This window comes from Euleptes europaea, chromosome 2 (assembly GCF_029931775.1).
Source record: "Euleptes europaea isolate rEulEur1 chromosome 2, rEulEur1.hap1, whole genome shotgun sequence".
Lineage (NCBI taxonomy): Eukaryota > Metazoa > Chordata > Lepidosauria > Squamata > Sphaerodactylidae > Euleptes > Euleptes europaea.
The window spans coordinates 15913069-15931617 of NC_079313.1; the positions used below are offsets into that span (position 1 = coordinate 15913069).

At 49.9% G+C, this 18549-nt stretch overlaps 1 protein-coding gene across 1 annotated transcript in view; it reads right to left on the reverse strand.

Annotated features, from left to right (window-relative positions):
* LOC130493995 (serine/threonine-protein kinase PLK2-like) overlaps positions 1-16957 on the reverse strand; it is a 33481-nt gene extending 16524 nt beyond the window's left edge. Inside the window, exons 1-6 of the mRNA XM_056867626.1 lie at positions 16844-16957; positions 8833-8940; positions 6320-6436; positions 4719-4848; positions 2106-2193; positions 556-651 (exon numbers count right to left, since the gene is read on the reverse strand). Coding sequence (XP_056723604.1) covers positions 556-651; positions 2106-2193; positions 4719-4848; positions 6320-6436; positions 8833-8940; positions 16844-16957 — 653 coding nt within the window. The remainder of the gene's footprint in view (positions 1-555; positions 652-2105; positions 2194-4718; positions 4849-6319; positions 6437-8832; positions 8941-16843) is intronic.
* Between the last annotated feature and the right edge of the window lie 1592 nt (positions 16958-18549).

Sequence of the window (18549 nt, forward strand, 5' to 3'; positions counted from 1 at the left end):
GCACAAATATTTTTGTCTAATCTCTTCAGATAAACTAGACGTCTCTCCCTCCCCCCCTTACATGCCAGCAGAAAGATAAAAACAACTGGGAATACCTCAATCAGCCTACTGGAAACGTTCACTGTACATGGGTTGGCCGGTAGGGTTGCCAACCACCAGGTAGTAGCTGGACATCTCCTGCTATTACAACTCATCTCCAGCCGATAGAGATCAGTTCACTCGGAGAAAACGTCAGCTGTGGCAATTGGACTCTATGGCACTGAAGCCCCTCCCCTCCTCAAATCCCACCCTTCTCAGGCTCCACCCCCAAAACCTCCAGCCAGTGGCAAAGAGGGACCTGGCAAATCTATTGGCTGCCCCCTCCCAGAGCTTGTCATTTGCTTCGGAGTTATTTATTTATGTATTGAACTTGTATCCCGCTCTCTATCCCAGCCAAAGCTGGGCTCAGAGTGGCTAACATCAAGTCAATCACAATACAAGTCATACAGTATATAAATTAAATTCAAATATAAAATACTAACAATAAAATTCTAATGGTAAAATCCAGTTACTCACATGATGCAACCCAGCGCCCAAATGTCCGACTTGAATGAGTGCCCTTTCTTAGCAATGACTTCAGGAGCCAGATAATTGGGGGTACCGCAGACCACTCTGTGGAAGTGAGGGAAGGGAGTACAGGTGGAGAGAGAAGAAGAACTGGTTTTTACACCGCGCTTTTTCTCTACCTTTAAGGAGTCTCAAAGCAGCATGCAATCGCCTCCCCTTCCTCCCCCACAACAGGCTTTGCTGCTATTTTCTTGTGGCATGAGGTTCCAGGGGCAAGAGCCAAATTCCAAAGGTGCATACCTGTCTAAAGCCGGAAAAGCAAGCTAAGGGCTAAAGGCACAGGGGACAGGCCCTGCTCAGTGGAGTAAAAAGTCAGCCCATGGAAGCCGATTCCCTGTTGGTGGAACCTGACAGTCCTTAACCAAGTCACAAGAAACATGGTCCGGTTTGCAAATGAGTCCCAATTCTCCTTCAGTGTTTTCTTTGTATAGCATTAACTTCAGAGATTGTGGCCTTTTATGCAGGGACGTTTCCCCATCGACTGCTTCGGGGCTTCCTTTTACAGGCCTTTTCCGCCTGTCAGAGGTCACCCCGCTCTCCCCGTGTGTTTTGCCCTCATTTTCCAGATTCTGGCTAAAACAGCACCTGTAAAACACGGGCAAAATGCTGGGAGAGCGAGGAGACCTCCGATGGGTAGAAAAGGCAGGCATAATCAAAAGGAAGCCTCGAAGCAGCCGGCGGGTTGATTGCGGGGAAAAGTCTCTGCATAAAAGGCCCCAGAGGGAACTGAACGGAATCCCCTTTTGGTTTAGAAGTGTTCTGATTTTGAAACATGGGGCTTTGTCCCTCCCAGTGTGACAGCCAGCATGGTGTACCGGTCAGACTAGGATCTGGGAGATCCAGGTTCGAATCCCCACTCTGTCACAGAAGCTTGCTGTTGACCTCGGGCCAGTCACATACTCTCTGCCTAAGGTGCCTATGTTGTGAAGATAAAATGGAGGAGAGGAGAAGGATGATGAAGAAGAAGAGTTGGTTTTTATATGCTGACTTTCTCCACCATGTAAGGAAGAATCAAACCGGCTTACAATCACCTTTCCCTCCCCACAACAGACCCCCTGTGAGGTAGGTGGGGCTGAGAGAGTTCTAAGGGAGCTGTGACTAGCCCAAGGTCACCCAGCTAGCTTCATGTGGAGGAATGGGGAAACCAACCCAGTTCTCCAGATTAGCCTCCGCCGCTCATGTGGAGGAGTGGGGAATCAAACCCGGTTCTCCAGATTAGAGTCCACCACTCTAAACGACTACTCTTAACCACTATACCACGCTGGCTGGTGTAGTGGTTTGTGTCCCTGTTGGGTAGAAAGACAGGAATCCTAGAATCGTAGAGTTGGAAGGGACCACCAGGGTCATCTAGTCCAACCCCTTGCACAATGCAGGAAATTCACAACTACCTCCCCCCACACCCCAAGTGATCCCTACTCCATGCCCAGAAGGATATATATAAGGAATCAAAATTAAAATAAATTCCAGAAACACATGCTTCACCTTTACACAGTACTCACCCCCGTCTCCTGTTGGCCTGTTCCTCTCGGGTTGCCAGCCCCAAGTCTCCAATCTTCACCTGCATGTTTTTTGTGATGAAAAAGTTACCTGGGGATGAAAAAGGTTAAGGGTGTTTTATTTATCCCAGCCAGAAAGGGTCTCAATTTTCATCCCCAATACAGAGTAAACATCAAGACATTGCACGAGGCCGTGCCATTTATTAGGTTATTGAGTAAGCTGTTCTCCAGGAAACCAGAATCAGAATCAGAATCTCTGAGAACCAGCACAGCAGAGTGATTAGACTATCACACTTGGACCTGGAAGACCCAGGTTCAAATCTCCACTCTGCAATGGAAGCTTGCTAGGTAACCTTGGCCCAGTCACACACACGCAGCCAAACTTATCTTACAAGGTTATTGGGAGGATAAAATAGGGGAGAGGAGAATGATGTAAGCCTCTTTGGGTCCCCACTGGGGAGAAAGATGAGGTATAGATTAACTAAATAATAATAATTTTATACATTGTCTCTCTAGAACTGTTTGAGGTGGGCACCTACACCAGACAGACTGGAAGTAATGAAGCAAAATTTTCAGGGTATAAGCTTTCAAGAGTCAAAGCTCTCTGAGAAAAGGAGCTTTGCTTCTCAAAAGCGTATACCCTGGAAATCTTGTCGGTCTTTAAGTAGGGTTGCCAACCTCCAGGTACTAGCTGGAGATCTGCTATTACAACTGATCTCCAGCCCATAGAGATCAGTTCCCCTGGAGAAAAATGGCCGCTTTGGAAATTGGACTCTATGGCATTGAAGTCCCTCCTCTCCCCAAACCCCACCTTCCTCAGGCTCTGTCCCCAAAACCTCCCACCGATGGCCAAGAGGGACCTGGCAACCCTCTCTTTAAGGTGTTCCTGAACTCGTATCTTGCTCATCTGCTGCAGACCAACACAGTTAACCAGCTTCATGACAGTAATGTATAGGGTTGCCAGCTCCGGGTTGGGAAATACCTGGAAATTTTTTGGGGGGGGGGAGCCTGAGGAGGGCAGGGTTTGGGGAAGGGGGGACTTCAATGGGGTATAATGCCCTAGAGTCCACCTTCCAAAGCAACCATTTTCTCCAGAGGAACCGATCTCTGCTGCCTGGAGATCAGTTGTAATCTCAGGAGATTGGCAACCCTAGTAATGGCTCACTGCTGGATGGGAGGCAGAGAAGCAGCCTCAGAGAAGAGTAGGGTTGCCAGGTCCCTCTTCGCCCCCAGTGGGAGGTTTTTGGGGTGGAGCCTGAGGAGGGCGGGGTTTGGGGAGGGGAGGTAATTCAATGCCATAGAGTCCAATTGCCAAAACGACCATTTGCTCCAGGGGAACCGATCTCTATCGGCTGGAGATCAGTTGTAATAGCAGGAGATCTCCAGCTAGTGCCTGGAGGTTGGCAACCCTAGAGAAGAGTCACGTGTGCGCGCGCGTGCAACACATCCTTGTAAACACAACAGGAAAAAAACTCTTTTCAGTGCACCCCTTCCCACCTCTCTGCTTCTGTCTGATGCTCGCTGGGTACGCAACATGTGTGATGACAGACCGAGGGCTGGGTTGGCGTGCGTGTGAAAGAGAGAGATTCTTGCACGACACAGGCCCAATTAGAGCTGCATTCCCCCAGCGGAGTCCTACGCCCAGAGAGCTCCCAAGGTCCCGCCTGCAATAACGGGATGAGCTCACCCCACAGGCATTCCCCTCGGCTCAGCTTGAGACAGCCGGCCGGCCGGCCGTGAAACTGTGTATTTTAAATCCCTGCTCCGAAGACTAGCCTTGTGAGAGCCTGGGACGAAGGGCGGATTTGGGGCCGTGAGCGATTAACTCCCCTGGCATTGTTCGGCAGTCCCTTGTTTACCAAGGCTATTTAGGGCACTTTCACACATGCCAAATAATGCACTTTCAATCCACTTTCAATGCACTTTGCAGCTGGCTTTTACTGTGGCCATTTATGCAGGGGTATTTACTTCGCAGTCCCTGCTGGACTGCTTCGAGGCTTCTTTTGCATTATTCATGATTTTACTGACATTCGGACATGACTTCGCTCTGGCCTCCTTCTTCCCCCGCAGTTCTAGGATCCTGTTTTAGGATGAATTTAATTACTGCTTCGAGGCAAGAGTAACACAAATTCCCCCTATTTTCATGTGTAGCTCTTAACTTCGGCTTTCTCTCCCCACACCCATTTTGGCTTTGCTCTCCCACCTGTCTGTCCCTCCCATCCAACCCCTTCCCTCAAAAGCAAAGCTCAAAAGAGGGAGTTAAACCTTCATGAAATGTGCAGGAAGACACCGAAGAGAGGCTGCAAAGGTTGGAAGGCAGCTCCCAGCAGGGAGCTATTGAAGAAAGGTGGGGAGGAATAACCAGCAAAAGCACATGCAGTCCCTTTAAGAGCTGACCCGCCCCCTCCAACAAGGCTGCATTTTCATGGGGAGGGACTTGGAAGATCCGAGATCAGTTCACCTGGAGAAAATGGCCACTTTGGCAACTGGACTCCTTGGCATTGAAGTCCCTCCCCAAACCCCGCCCTTTTTGGGCTCCGCCCCCAAAATATCCTGCCGGTGGCGGAGGGACCTGGCCACCCTAAAGCAAACCCGTCTTCAGACCGTTCTACCTACTCAGTTTCAGGTCCCGGTGGATGATGCCTTGCTGGTGTATGTACTGCAGGCCAGAGATAATTTGCTTCAGGTAGAACCGGACCTCCGGCTCTGTTAGCTTCTTCCGGGCTTTCAGGATGTGTGCCAAAGACTGCAGCGGTGTTGGGGAGAGGCAGAAGAGATAAAAAATGCTAATTTTCCCGTAGGATGTTGCGGCACCTGCAACTCATTCGATGTTTGGGATCCTGGGTTTCAAAAGGACCCCGAAAGGGCAACCAAGCGCAGCTCTGCTCCATAGGAGGCCGGGCTGGAACATCAGCCCAGGAACGTAACAAAGCTACTTTATGCAGTCAGGCCATTGGTCCATCGGTCTCCACCATAGGGTTGCCATCCTCCAGGCAGTAGCTGGAGATCTGCTATTACAACTGATCTCCATCCGATAGAGCCCAGTTCCCCTGGAGAAAATGGCTGCTTTGGCAATTGGACTCTACGGCATTGAAGTCCCTCCCCTCCCCAAACCCTGCCCTCCCCAAGGCTCCACCCCAAAAACCTCCTGCTGGTGGCAAAGAGGGACTTGGCAGCCCTACACCACCAACAGGAAATCACTCTCCTGGGCCTATCTTACACTGCTGTCTATCTTTGAATAGGGAGGGATTGAACCAAGGACCTTCAGCAGTTACTCTACCACTGAGTTATGGGCCCTTTCCCAAATTCTAGCCCACCAAGAGGCCCCGCACAAGTCTCCTTCAGTCAGGGTTCCAGGTCCCCCTCTCCTCTGGCAGGAGATTTTTGGGGAGGGGATCACACACTTGATCCCGTTACTTCCGGTTTACTTCTGGAAGCACCGCAGTGCAACGGGACGATTTACCACCCCGTTGGAGTGGTAAATTGTCCCTTCGCGCTGTGATGTTTCCAGAAGTAAACCGGAGGGACCACGTTACTTAGGGCCATGTGTGCAAGATCCTTGCTGTGAGCCGGCCAATGGATTGGTGGGCAATTGTCCGCTGTTCCAAGCCACCTGGCAAACCTACCCTCTGTGCTGACTCTGGGTTGGGAAATACCTGGAGATTTGGGGGGTGGAATCTGAGGAGGGTGGGATGTGGGGAGGAGAGGGACTTCAATGGGATATAATGCCACAGCGTTCACCTTCCAAAGCGGCCATTTTCCCCAGGTGAACTGATCTCTGTTGCCTGGAGATCAGCTGTAATAGCAGGAGATCACCAGCCACCACCTGGAAGTTGGTGTTGAGCCAGCCTACCTCACAAGGTCGTGGCGAGGCTAAAGCCCTTCTCCAAGCTCCCCGAGAGAAGGACTTGGTACAAACTATGCTCCTTCTTATTATTGAAGTCCCTCCCTTTCCCAAAGCCCGCCTTCCTCAGGCTCTGCCCCAAAAACCTCCCGCCATGGAAAAGAGGGACCTGGCAACCCTACCAAACTCCCTGGCAGAAGGACTTGATTCATACTCTGCTGAATGAACTCAGCTAGCTTCTCCTTCCCCCTTTAGCAGATTAGGTTCGAAGGCCGCAGGTAGGAGCTCGCGGATGAAATTTCAGCCACATGTCTAAGCCATTGCACTTGTGAACACGAAGAAAACTCTTGACTTCCCATTTTCTGCTACTCACCTTTCGGCTACAGTATTCCAGCACCATGTAGATATTTTCCTGGTCAGCAAAATGTCGGTGGAAGCCCACGACGTTTCTATGCTTGAGCTGGCGGTGCAGTTCAATTTCCTGTTCAACCTGCAAAGGAGGGGGACGAGACGAATTTTTTTGCAGAAATAGATGCATGCGTGCACACCCCGCCGAGAAGTCACGGGGCACAGGTGCTGGAGTCAGCGAGAGTGCTGAAACGGTATGGAGGAAAGTCTGCCAAGGTCAAATGCCTCCAAGGAGAGAGAAAAAGAGAGAGCACCAATAGAGGCATTTTGTTGTTTTCAAAATTTGAAGAAAGAAAGAAGAAGAGTTGGTTTTTATATGCCGACTTTCTCTACCACTTAGGAAGACTCAAACCGGCTTCCAATCACCTTCCCTTCCCCTCCCCACAACAGACACCCTGTGAGGTAGGTGGGGCTGAGAGAGCTCTAAGAGAGCTGTGACTAGCCCAAGGTCACACAGCTGGCTTCATATGGAGGAGTGGGGAAACAAATCCAGTTCACCAGATTAACCTCCGCCGCTCATGTGGAGGGGGTGGGGAATCAAACCCGGCTCTCCAGATCAGACTCCACCGCTCCAAACCACTGCTCTTAACCACTACACCACGCTGGCTTCCTGCTTCTGTGGCTCACCCTCAACCTCTCTCACTGGTCGGTACCTTTCTTAGGATGGTAAGAAAGCTCTGCCAGATCAGACCTGGATGGGATCCATCTCAGGCAGCATTTTGTTACACTAGAAGAGCAGATTCACACATTACAAAGCCCTTGTGTCCCTCACTTTCCTCTTCCAGTCCTGTTGACCCATTCTGCTCTGGGAGTTCCATGCCTGGAATTTAATTCCCAGGTGCATTGGGGGGGGGGATTTTGAATAGGACTGCATGGAGAGGGGACGTACCTCTTACACCTGTGCTCTTTCTAGGGTTGCCAACCTCCAGGTAGTTACTAGAAAGCAGACACCACTGTGCATATATCACAGAGATTTGGAAACCAGCACACGGGCGAATAATTATCACAAAGTGCAAAATTATTATTACAGAGCTACAACATACAAAATACAATCATGTACACTCACTCTAAACAATACATACACCTATCCTAACCCTAAACCTAACAACAGTAGTCCAGTCTCTTTATGCCATATACAGCATCCAACTGTGACTTAGTCCAATGAGCAATTGTTTGCATCCAGACAGGTAATGTATCAGAAGACAGAAATTCTCTTCTTGGTGAAGGACAGCTGTGAATGAAAAGAACAAACAAATATAAATGAAACTGATATACATTACCTGTATGGATGCAAACAATTGCTCACTGAACTAAGTCATATTTGGATGCTGTATGTGGCATAAAGGTTTAGGATTAGGATAGGTGTATGTATTGTTTAGAGTGAGTGTACATGATTGTATTTTGTATGTTGTTGTAGCTCTGTAATAATAATTTTGCGCTTTGTGATAATTATTCGCCCGTGTGCTGATTTCCAAACCTCCAGGTAGTAGCTGGGGAGGAGAGGGACTTCAATGCCATAGAATCCAATCGCCAAAGCGGCCCTTTTCTCCAGGGGAACTGATTTCTGTCACCTGGAGATCAATTGTAATAGCAGGAGATCTCCAGCCACCACCTGGAGGTTGAGAAAACCAGTACAGGAGCAATGCTGCTAACAATATCAATATATTATAGCTACATATACACTTTGCAGTATGTGGTAATGAAACCACCAACAACACATACATTCAGTACAACAGTGGATGTACAAAATTTCCACAGCTCATTTGAATTCCATCTGGTAAGTATCAAATAAGTCCTTTAAAGTAATTATCTTAGTCTTTTCTCAAAACAGATGCTGCAAGATGAACAGTCAAGGAGAATACGATCGTTTCGGAGCACAAGGGCTCAGTTCTTCATCAGTTCTTTAAAAGATGCAATGCATGCAATCCTATATCAACATCCATGATATCAGGTTTCAAAGAATAACCTTTTCCAGAATAAAGTGCATAATACTTCCCCAGAGGGGTAAGATGCTGAGTTCCTTCCACTTCTTTTGAAGAACTGATGAAGAACTGAGCCCTTGTGCTCCGAAACGATCGTATTCTCCTTGACTGTTCATCTTGCAGCATCTGTTTTGAGAAAAGACTAAGATAATTACTTTAAAGGAGTTATTTGATACTTACCAGATGGAATTCAAATGAGCTGTGGAAATTTTGTACATCCACTGTTGTACTGAATGTATGTGTTGTTGGTGGTTTCATTACCACATACTGTAAAGTGTATATGTAGCTGTAATACATTGGCATTGTTAGCAGCATTGCTCCTGTACTGGTTTTCTCATCCTCCTGATAATAGTACAGAGGTGTCTTTTTTCTCCTTCACCACCTGGAGGTTGGCAACCCTAGCACCATGGCACCAACGGGCACCACGTTAGGGACTCCTGGTATAGACATTTGGGCTCTAGTCAATCTGTACCCCACACCTCAAAAATCAGCTCACCTTCCCCCTGTTGTCCAGTCTGGAGACCCGGGATTGGGAGACGACCTTCACCGCATAGACTTTGTTGGTAGATGTGTCAGTGAACTTGTAGCATCTTCCAAATGCCCCCTGTGAAAAAAAGGGAAGGGGGGTTAGGCAGGAATCAGGCTTCTGTTGGGAAGCAGGGGTGGACTGAATCAGACTTTATTTGTATTCATAGACCATCAAATATCCCAAAAAATTGTAATTAAATATATACATAAATAGTTTTGAACTGGTAATACAAAAGATAAAGATGTAGCGGAGATTAAAAACTGGAATAGGGGTTGCCTGCAAAAAACCAGAATGCCCTTAACTGCACTCACCAGTTACAGCCATAATCGGTTGTGCAAGTTTTGTGGTTTCACAGAATGCTTTTGCTAGGCAGAAAACTGTTATGAATACTTCTGTGATACTCCAAAACTCACACAACCTAAGATGATTACCAAAAAATTACTTCAATGAAAACATACTCATTTCTTCATTTAGTTTCGAGTCCAGAGGCACTTTAGAAACCAACAAGATTTTAAGGGTTATAAGCTTTTGAGAGTCAAAGCTCCCTTCGTAGGGTTACCAGCTCCGGGTTGGGAAATACCTGGAGATTTTGGGGGCAGAGCCTGAGGAGAGCAGGGTTTGGAGATGGGCAGGACTTCAATACCATAGAGTCCAATTGCCAAAGTGGCCATTTTCTCCAGGGGAACTGATCTCTATCAGCAGGAGATCAGTTGTAATAGCAGGAGATCTCCAGCTACTACCTGGAGGTTGGCAAAACTAACCCTTCATCAGATCTCATAAAAAAAGAGAGGAGGGATTAGACAGGAAATTTTGTTGGTCTTTACGGTTCTCCTCTAGCTGTTCTATGGCAGACCAACACGTAGGGTTGCCAGGTCCCCCCTGGCCAATGGTGGGGGATGGGGGGGTGGTACGGTTACCAGATCCAGGTTGGAAAACTCCTGGAGATTTGGGGATCGGATCCTGCGGAGGACAGAAACGTCAGTGGGGTACTATGTCACCGAGCCCCACCCTCCACAGCATCCATTTTCTCCAGGGGAACTGATCTCTGTTGTCTGGAGATAAAGTGTAATTCTAAGGGATCCCCAGGAATCCACCGGAGGCTGGCATCCCTGCTAACATGGCTACTGTCTGAAACGATCTTCATTTCTTCATTCCCCGGGGTGTTTCAGCGACCGCAAAGAGCAAAGGGGCGAAGGCAGGAATCCCTCCCTCTCCTGTGCAGTGGTCCCAATCTGAATCGGGCCCTGCTGTGTTGCCACCAAGAACTAGCACAGGGGTGGGGAACGTCAGGCCCGGGGGCCGTTTAAGGCCCGCAAAATCATTTGGTCTGGCCCTTCATGGGTCCTGGCAGATCTCTAGCTCAGAAGGATCTAAGACTGGCAATCCACCCCCTCCCACGGACAGGATTTGCCTCTATTCAAGGCGGATGTGAGTTTGTTTTGCCGAGAAAAGGAACCTTTTTTCCCCCTTGCAGAAGAGTCCTTAGCTATGGAGCTGCTAGGACTGCCCAAGAAACTGTGTTAACCCTTTCCCACCTGGACCATGGAGAAACGTATTCCCTCTGTACCACAAGAGGGCTGGGGGCAGAAGGGGCGACAATGGAGGGGTTAAAGGGGGCAGGGCCAGAATGCGGTGGGTAGGGGGGGCGAGTTCTTAGCCAGTATGTCCTCATTTCATCCCAGCAGGCGGAGGTAGCAGGAGCCGGCTGTAGAATCCGGCCCTGACCTTGCGGCGCAGGAGTAACTCCGGCGTGTGTCTGGATGGCTACACCTGGCTGGTGCAACAGACCATTCTGTGCCACCAGGTGGGCAAGTGTGCCACCAGTTGAATGCCTGCCTGCTTGCCTGCATTAGGGGGGTCATCTGGGACAGTTGCCTGCTTGGGGCTTGGTCGGCTAATTTTTAAGTTGATAATTTTGTATGGCCCGCAAATGATGTTATAAATATCCAAATGGCCCTTGGTGGAAAAAAAAGGTTCCCCGCCCCTGAACTAGCAGCTACAGTACAGCTGCTGGCCCCCATAGTGAACACGCAGTTTGTAATATCTAGTTAGACGCTGAAGAAAGGGGAGTGTCTGGGGAGGAAAGCAGTGATTGGAAAGAGAGCAGTTTGTAATCTTCTTCCGTGACTCGGAGAACTCGCACAAGGTTGCTCTTTGCCCCGTAAGCGGCTTTCCACAGCACGAACCGCGCCACCCCTTTCTGAGCTTGGAGACTAGATCCGGATGGTTCTGTGTTACAGAACAGGGTCCACTTGGGAAGGTTTGGGGTACTGCATCACTTAAAGACTGCTGAACCAGGGATTTTGAACCAGGGGTACTGCATCACTTAAAGACTGCTGAACTGGGGGCCGCCCTGGCTGACCCCCCTCTCCAAAGCAGTTCTCAAGGGGTGCTGTAGGGCTCAGTTCTGGCATACGTGCAGAGGGCCCAAACGTCCATTCTCCGCCCCCTCTCCAATCCCATCGGATTCATACAGTCATGCAAGTATGAAATAAATCCATTTATTGGTTCTTGAAGGTTATCCGGTTTGTGTGCCCGTGGTCTTGGTATTTTAAATCCATTTAATTTCCAAATGTAATCAATAGACCAAGTCATTGTACCAGGCTTGCGGCTCTGGGTGGCTCCCCATCTTGGACCCCCCAAAATAGGGTTGCCAACCTCCAGGTACTAGCTGGAGCTCTCCTGCTATTACAACCGATCTCCAGCTGATAGAGATCAGTTCACCTGGAGAAAATGGCTGCTTTGGCAATTGGACTCTATGGCATTGAAGCCCCTCCCCTCCCCAAACCCCACCCTCCTCAGGCTTCGCCCCAAAAACCTCCCACTGGTGGCAAAGGGGGACCTGGCAACCGTACCCATAAACTATGTACCCATGTTCCCACCCCAGAATTGGGTCTTGTTATGAACATTAATGCATTTGAACAGGAATACCTGTTAAAAGATGGCAATTTTACAACCTCCGCTAACATGTTCTTTTTAGGCACCATCCATTGGCATATATACTAATTCCAGGACAATGCACTTTAGTGATAGTTTGAAAGTGGATTTTCCTGCATGAAGCGGAAAATCCACTTGCAAATGATCACTAAGGTGCATTGAAAGTATATTGTAATGAAAGCATTTATCTGGTGCAGCCAAAATTTTGTGGCACCTCTGAGGACTCAGAGATTTGTGTATGTGGGTGCGGGTACTTGTGTGGACTGAAGCACACTTCATTAGCTGCATGATAGAGGTCTATAAAATTATGCATGGTATAGAGAGAGTGGACAGGGGGAAGCTTTTCTCCCTGCCTCATAATACTAGAACACAGGCTCATCTGCTGAAGCTGGAAGGTGAGAGATTCAAAACTGATAAAAGGAAGTATTTCTTCACACAACGCATAGTTAAATTGTGGAACTCCCTGCCCCAGGATGTGGTGATGGCTGCCAACTTGGAAGGCTTTAAGAGGGGAGTGGACATGTTCATGGAGGAGAGGGCTATCCATGGCTACTAGTCAAAATGGATACTAGTCATGATGCATCCCTGTTCTCTACAGTCTCAGAGGAGCATGCCTATTACATTAGGTGCTGTGGAACACAGGCAGGATGGTGCTGCTGCAGTCGTCTTCCTTGTGGGCTTCCTAGAGGCACCTGGTTGGCCAGTGTGTGAACAGACTGCTGGACTTGATGGGCCTTGGTCTGATCCAGCATGGCCTTTCTTATGTTCTTATGATGTGTGCATCCTCAGCTAAGAGCATTGTCTGGAGTGGGGCCAGTATGCCAATTGTCCAGCAGATGATATTCCATGCACACCTTGACTGTATGAAAGAGAACAGCAAGATCATTCACAAAAGTCAGACACAGGCCTTTTATGCAGGGCTATTTCCCTGCAGTCACCCCCACTGACTGCTTTGGGGCTTCCTTTTGATTATGCATGCCTTTTCTGTCTGTCAGAGGTCGCCAGACTCTCCCCGTTCATTTTCCTGTGTTTTCCAGATGCTGTTTTAGCAAGAATCTGGAAAATGCAGGCAAAACGCACAGGGAGAGTGGGGTGACCTCTGATGGGCGGAAAAGGCATGCCTAATCAAAAAGAAGCCCCGAAGCAGTCGGCGGGGTGACTGCGGGGAAACATCCCTACATAAAAGGCCACAGAAATTGAGACTCGGCCAGTTCCCGATCAGAGGAATATCATCTTCCCTCTAGGTACCAGCAGGTGACTCTCACACCTGGAAGGAACAGCAGAAAGGATGCGGCTCTCGCGTGTTTATCGGGAAGGCAGTGTTAGAGTCCCGTGTTCTGGCTAAGCAAGGTGCTGCTTCAGCAGAAGCGAAGAGAAGCCAGGAGGTGGCTGAGCGTCCCAGATATTTTCAAGTGGAAATCGAAAAGCTCAGCCGGAGCTTCCTAAGATGAGGGTGGAAAGTCACAGCTTCTGGAGCAGCCGCTGCTGGGAGGAAATGGTCCCACCTACCGCAGGTAGGAAAAAGGCAAGGTTTTCTGAAACCGTGTGCATCCTGCATCAAAAAGTGTTTAAGGGCACATGAACACATGAAGCTGCCTTATACTAAATCAGACCCTTGGTCCATCAATTCAGTATTGTCTGCTCAGACTGGCAGCAGCTCTCCAGGGTCTCGGACAGAGGTCTTTCACATCACCTACTTGCCTTTAACTGGAGATGCCAGGGATTGAACCTGGGACCTTCTGCATGCCAAGCAGATGCTCTACCACTGAGCCATAGCCCCTCCTTCCAAGGGGCTTTGGGTGATTTCACCCTCACAACGTATTCAAGAGCAGAGGCAGCTGAGCAGGGATGGTGCATAGAAGGTTCCCTGATTTATACCCTGCTTTTCTTCCCATATGGGGACCCAAAGCAATCCTGAAGGGGATTTGAACCTGGGTCTCCCAGATCCTGGTCCGCTCTACCCCACTTTAATGTCTTTTGTTCCTCATAAGGATCTTGCAGCTTTAGTAGCCACAGGGAACACGCAAAGATGGACAGCTTTTCCCAGCATAGAGATTCAAGGATGGAAAGTGCTTCCCCTGTTGGATTTCTGCTTGTTGGACTATTGTTGAATGCACGGGAGCAAGGCAGTTAGGAACCTCATAGCCCAAGTTGGGTCTGTATGGTCCACATCTCTTTTCAGCCCATTGCACCAAGCCCACAACCAGGGGCAGGAAGGCAACAGATCTCCCCTGTTGTGAGTCTTTCTAGTAATCAGAGGTAGATTGCCTCTTAACATGGAGGTTCCATTTCACTCTCCTAGTTCTTGGTAAGTGTTTCCTCCACCAATGTAACCAGTCTCTTCTTAATATAAGGGCATTAACAGAGACTGGGTCAAACCTGAGATCCACTTAGTCCAGCTTCCTTTTTCCAACAGGGGTAGGGTTGCCAGATCCAGGTTGAGAAACACCTGGAGATTTTGGGGGCGGAGCCTGAGGAGGGTGGGGTGTTGGGAGAGGAGGGACTTCAATGCCATAGAGTCCAATTGCCAAAGCAGCCATTTTCTCCAGGGGACCTGATCTCTGTCGACTGGAGATTGGTTGTAATAGTGGGAGATCTCCAGCCATGACTTAAGATTTTGGCAACCCTAAACAGGGGAGAGCCAGTGGTTTCTAGAAAGCCCACAAGCAGGGCAGAGAGGCTGGGGCTCTCCCTGGCCGCTGGCCTCCAGCATAAGACAGGAACAGACGAAGCTGCCTTATACTGAACCAGACCCCCCTGGGTCCATCCAAGTCAGTATTGCCTACTCAGACTGGCAGCAGCTCTCCAGGGTCTCAGGCAGGGGTCTTTCACATCACCTACTTGCTTAGTCCCTTTAACTAGAAATGCCGGGTTTTGAACCTGGGACCGTCTGCATGCCAAGCAGATGCTCTGCCACTGAGCCACGGCCCCTCCCCACTCAGAGATACAATGCGTCCACGCCTGGAGGTTCCCTTTTAGCTACGGCGCCTATTATCTGTTGCCCGAGCTGCCCGCTTCTTGGGCGCAGGCGGGTATCGAACCCTTCCCCAAAGCCCCCGATGACGTCAGCCCCTTGGTTCAGAACCCGCGAACGGCTCCCTGAGGATTGGCCGGCCGGCCCAATGGGCGGAGCGCCCCTCTCCCACCTGTCACTAGCCCGGGCATGTTTGCAAGATCCCGGGACGTGTCTGTGCAGATCCGAGGAAGAGGGCAGGGTTCTCACGTGCCGAGTTTGGGGGCCGCGGTCAGATTGGCTCCTTAGGTACAGGCGGGGCGTGACACTGGACGTCCCCCCCCCAAAGAAACGGGGGCTCAGGACTCGCCTTAAGGAGGGAGCCTCTCCTCGCTGGCTTCTCTTTCGAAGGCTGGAAGCCCTCCGCTCTTTTGCGGTGACCCGTGGGACTCAAGAGGCTTACTCCTGAGTAAGCATGCCTCGGATGCTGTCCCTCTTGGCAGGGAGGGGGTAGAACACTGGTGGGGAACACCGTGCAAGGCGAGCTCGCTCCAAACAGTCACGCGCGCTCTACCGCAGCTAACGAGGGTTGCCAACCTCCAGGCAGTAGCTAGAGATCGCCTGCTAGTACAGCTGATCTCCAGCCGACAGGGATCAGTTCCCCTGGAGAAAATGGCCACTTTGGCCATTGGACTCTACGGCATGGAAGTCCCTCCCCTCCCCAAACCGCGCCCTCCTCAGGCTCCACCCAAAAAAACCTCCCGCCAGGGACCTGGTAACCATACGAACCCAGAGTAATGTCAATTGTAACTTTTTTTCGGGGGAGGTTTGCATTCTTTGGGCAAAGGTTGCTCCTTTTACTGTAAGCGCGGCCCATCTCCTAGCTTTTTGCTCTGCTTTATAAAATAAAGCTTATTTTTGCTCAGTAGTGGCCCAACCCTTGCAAAATACGCAGGATTTCGTGTTATATATTAAGGGGTTCGCCCTGCTTGTTTTCCTGGCAGCTCACGTCGTCTGGCAAATGCAGACTCGACCAAAAGAGCCGTTGTTTCAAAACGGGACATTGCATCGATTAAAACCCCTTCGGAATTCCTGGGGAATAAACTTTTTTTTTCTTTTTTTGCAAACGGTCCCGAAAAGCAGACTCAGTTCATCGGCCACCAAATGCAACACCAGCCCAGAATCCACATTAAAAACAAATTTTATGGGAATTCACACCCTCCCCATTTCTCTCTCCCTTCCTTCTGTGCTCCTCCCAGTCCCCCAGGTGCTTATTTTTACATGGGAAGCTCGTCGGGAATTCTCAATTTTGCAAGGACCCGTGTACAGGTTTGGCGCTTTATCAATACGTTCATAATAATGCATGCAAAGATTTAGCAGGGGAAACATGCTTTGCGGGGGGGGGGGGCAAGGTCCCTAAGTGACCAGGAGGCAGGCTCGAATTTCCCTCCTCTCCCATTCTTTTAGGTTTTCTTTCGGCAGAGCGGGGTGCAAAACTCTCCAAAAAGCGTTGGTTAAGGTAGGGCTAGCAGGATGCAGGAGGCAGCTCTAGCAGAAGAGGGGCCTTGGAAGACTGGGGGGAGGGGGGCTTGATCTGCCAGTGACCTTGAACAGCCCCTTCGACTTGTGCCTCAGTTTCCCCTCTGGGGTTCTACAGGAATGGGGCATTTGCTGGCGCCTCTTGGCACAGCAGGGACGCCTTAATATCGCTTGCGGAGAAACTGAACAGGAATCCAGTAGCACCTTAAATATGCATGCAATGTATTCCCTCCGTAAAGGGTTAGTCTTTCATGGTTCTCCTGGGCTCCTGATTTTGCTGCAGCAGAACCCAACCAGGCGACCCCTTCGAACCATGATCGCCAAGAAAGTCTCTTTGCGCTCACCGAGTCTCTGGTCCACACCAGGCAGCATCTCCACCGAGCATCATCTCTGTACCCCAAAGCCAGTCCTCTCGCTTTGGGAGGGGATGTTCGTGTGGGGTTAGAGGGGGTGCTACCTACACTAGCTCAGAATCATCAGGAGCTGTCGTCCTCTAAAGACCGCAGTTTCAGCCAGGACAAAAACCAACAAACCAGAACGTCGATTTACCTTTCCCAGAAGTTGGCCTCTCTTGTAAAGCGTGCCCGTGCCGGGATCCTCAATGAAGTACTTCAGGCTCTCCCGCTCGGCTTTCTTCCAGGATGTATACTCCGTCTGCCCCATGGCCAGCCCTGGGCAAAACCTCCAATGCAAAAGCCAAGCGGGTACCCGCCCTCTTCCCAGCGCGTTCCCAGCCCCCCCCTTCCCCTGCCCCGCTCTCTCCAGCTGCTGAGGAGAGTCTGACCCAGCCAGCCCCTGCCAGGGCTCCTTATCAAGACAGGGCGTGGGGATTGCAAGATCCTCCTCTGGCCGGGCCTTGCCAATGGGACAGCGAGAAATGCAGGCTGGGGACCGGAGGCTGGGGCGCACTGTAGCAGCGGGGACCGCAATGGCTTTGCAGTGGCCAGAATGGAAGACTGAAGAAGCAAAGTCTGTTTTCCCCTCTTGGAATGACTATTTGTGCTCCTTCCCCTCTGTACAGGAACAGGGAAGGAACAGATCTCTTCCTATAACAGGGATGCCCGACACCACCACCAACTAGGGTTGCCAGCCTCCAGGTGGTGGCTGGAGATCTCCCACTATTACAACTGATCTCCAGGCGACAGAGATCAGTTCCCCTGGAGAATGGCCACTTTGGCATCTATTGGACTCTGTGGCATTGAAGTCCCTCCCCTCGCCAAACCCTGCCCTCCTCAGGCTCCACCCCCAAAATCTCCAGGTATTTCCCAACCTGGAGCTGGCAACCCTACCACCAACTATGCTGCAGGCTCAGTTCTGCCTTTTGCATTCAGGCACTCTGCAATAGGCACTTTTATTTAAAATCTGGAAGAATGTGCGTTAGGTAATTAAATGTGTGTGTGCAGGTGTGTGCGTACCATCATAAGAACATAAGAAAAGCCATGCTGGATCAGACCAAGGTCCATCAAGTCCAGCAGTCTGTTCACACAGCTGCCAACCAGGGGCCTCTAGGAAGCCCACAAGCAAGACGAGTGCAGCAGCATTGTCCTGCTGTGTTCCACAGCACCTAATATAATAGGCATGCTTCTCTGATATTGTAGAGAATAGGTATGCATCATGACTATTATCCATTTTTACTAGTAGCCATTGATAGCCCTCAAGTCACAGCTGACTTATGGCAACCCCCGTTGGGTTTTCAAGGCAAGAGACGTTTGGAGGTGGTTTGCCATGGCCTGCTTTCGGCTTGGGCTGAGAGAGTTGTGAGAGAACTGTGACTGGCCCAAGGTTCATGTGAAGGAGTAGGGAATCTAACCCGGTTCTCCAGATTAGAGTCCACTGCTCTTAACCACTACACCATGCTGACTCTAGTTAAATGTGTGTGTGTGTGTGTGTGTGTGAGTTAAGTGCCATCAGCTCGCTTCAATATGCATTAGGAAAATGGGATGGTTCGATAATCTGTTACTGGGAGTTCAAAATATATTAAATTAAAAAATGCTTGTGAAACTGCAGGAGGTGTGCCGCAGATTGCCTTAGCATTCATATTCATGTGCGCATGCTAAAGGAGATGCAGCCAGTCCTTACTCTTAAGATTCCTGTTCTAGAGATCCTGGAAAAGGACTGGAACCCTTTGGATAGTGACTCAAGTATAGCCAGCGTGGTGTAGTGGTTAAGAGTGGTGGACTCTAATCTGGAGATCCGGGTTTGATTCCCCACTCCTCCACATGAGCAGCAGACTCTAATCTGGGGAACCGGGTTGG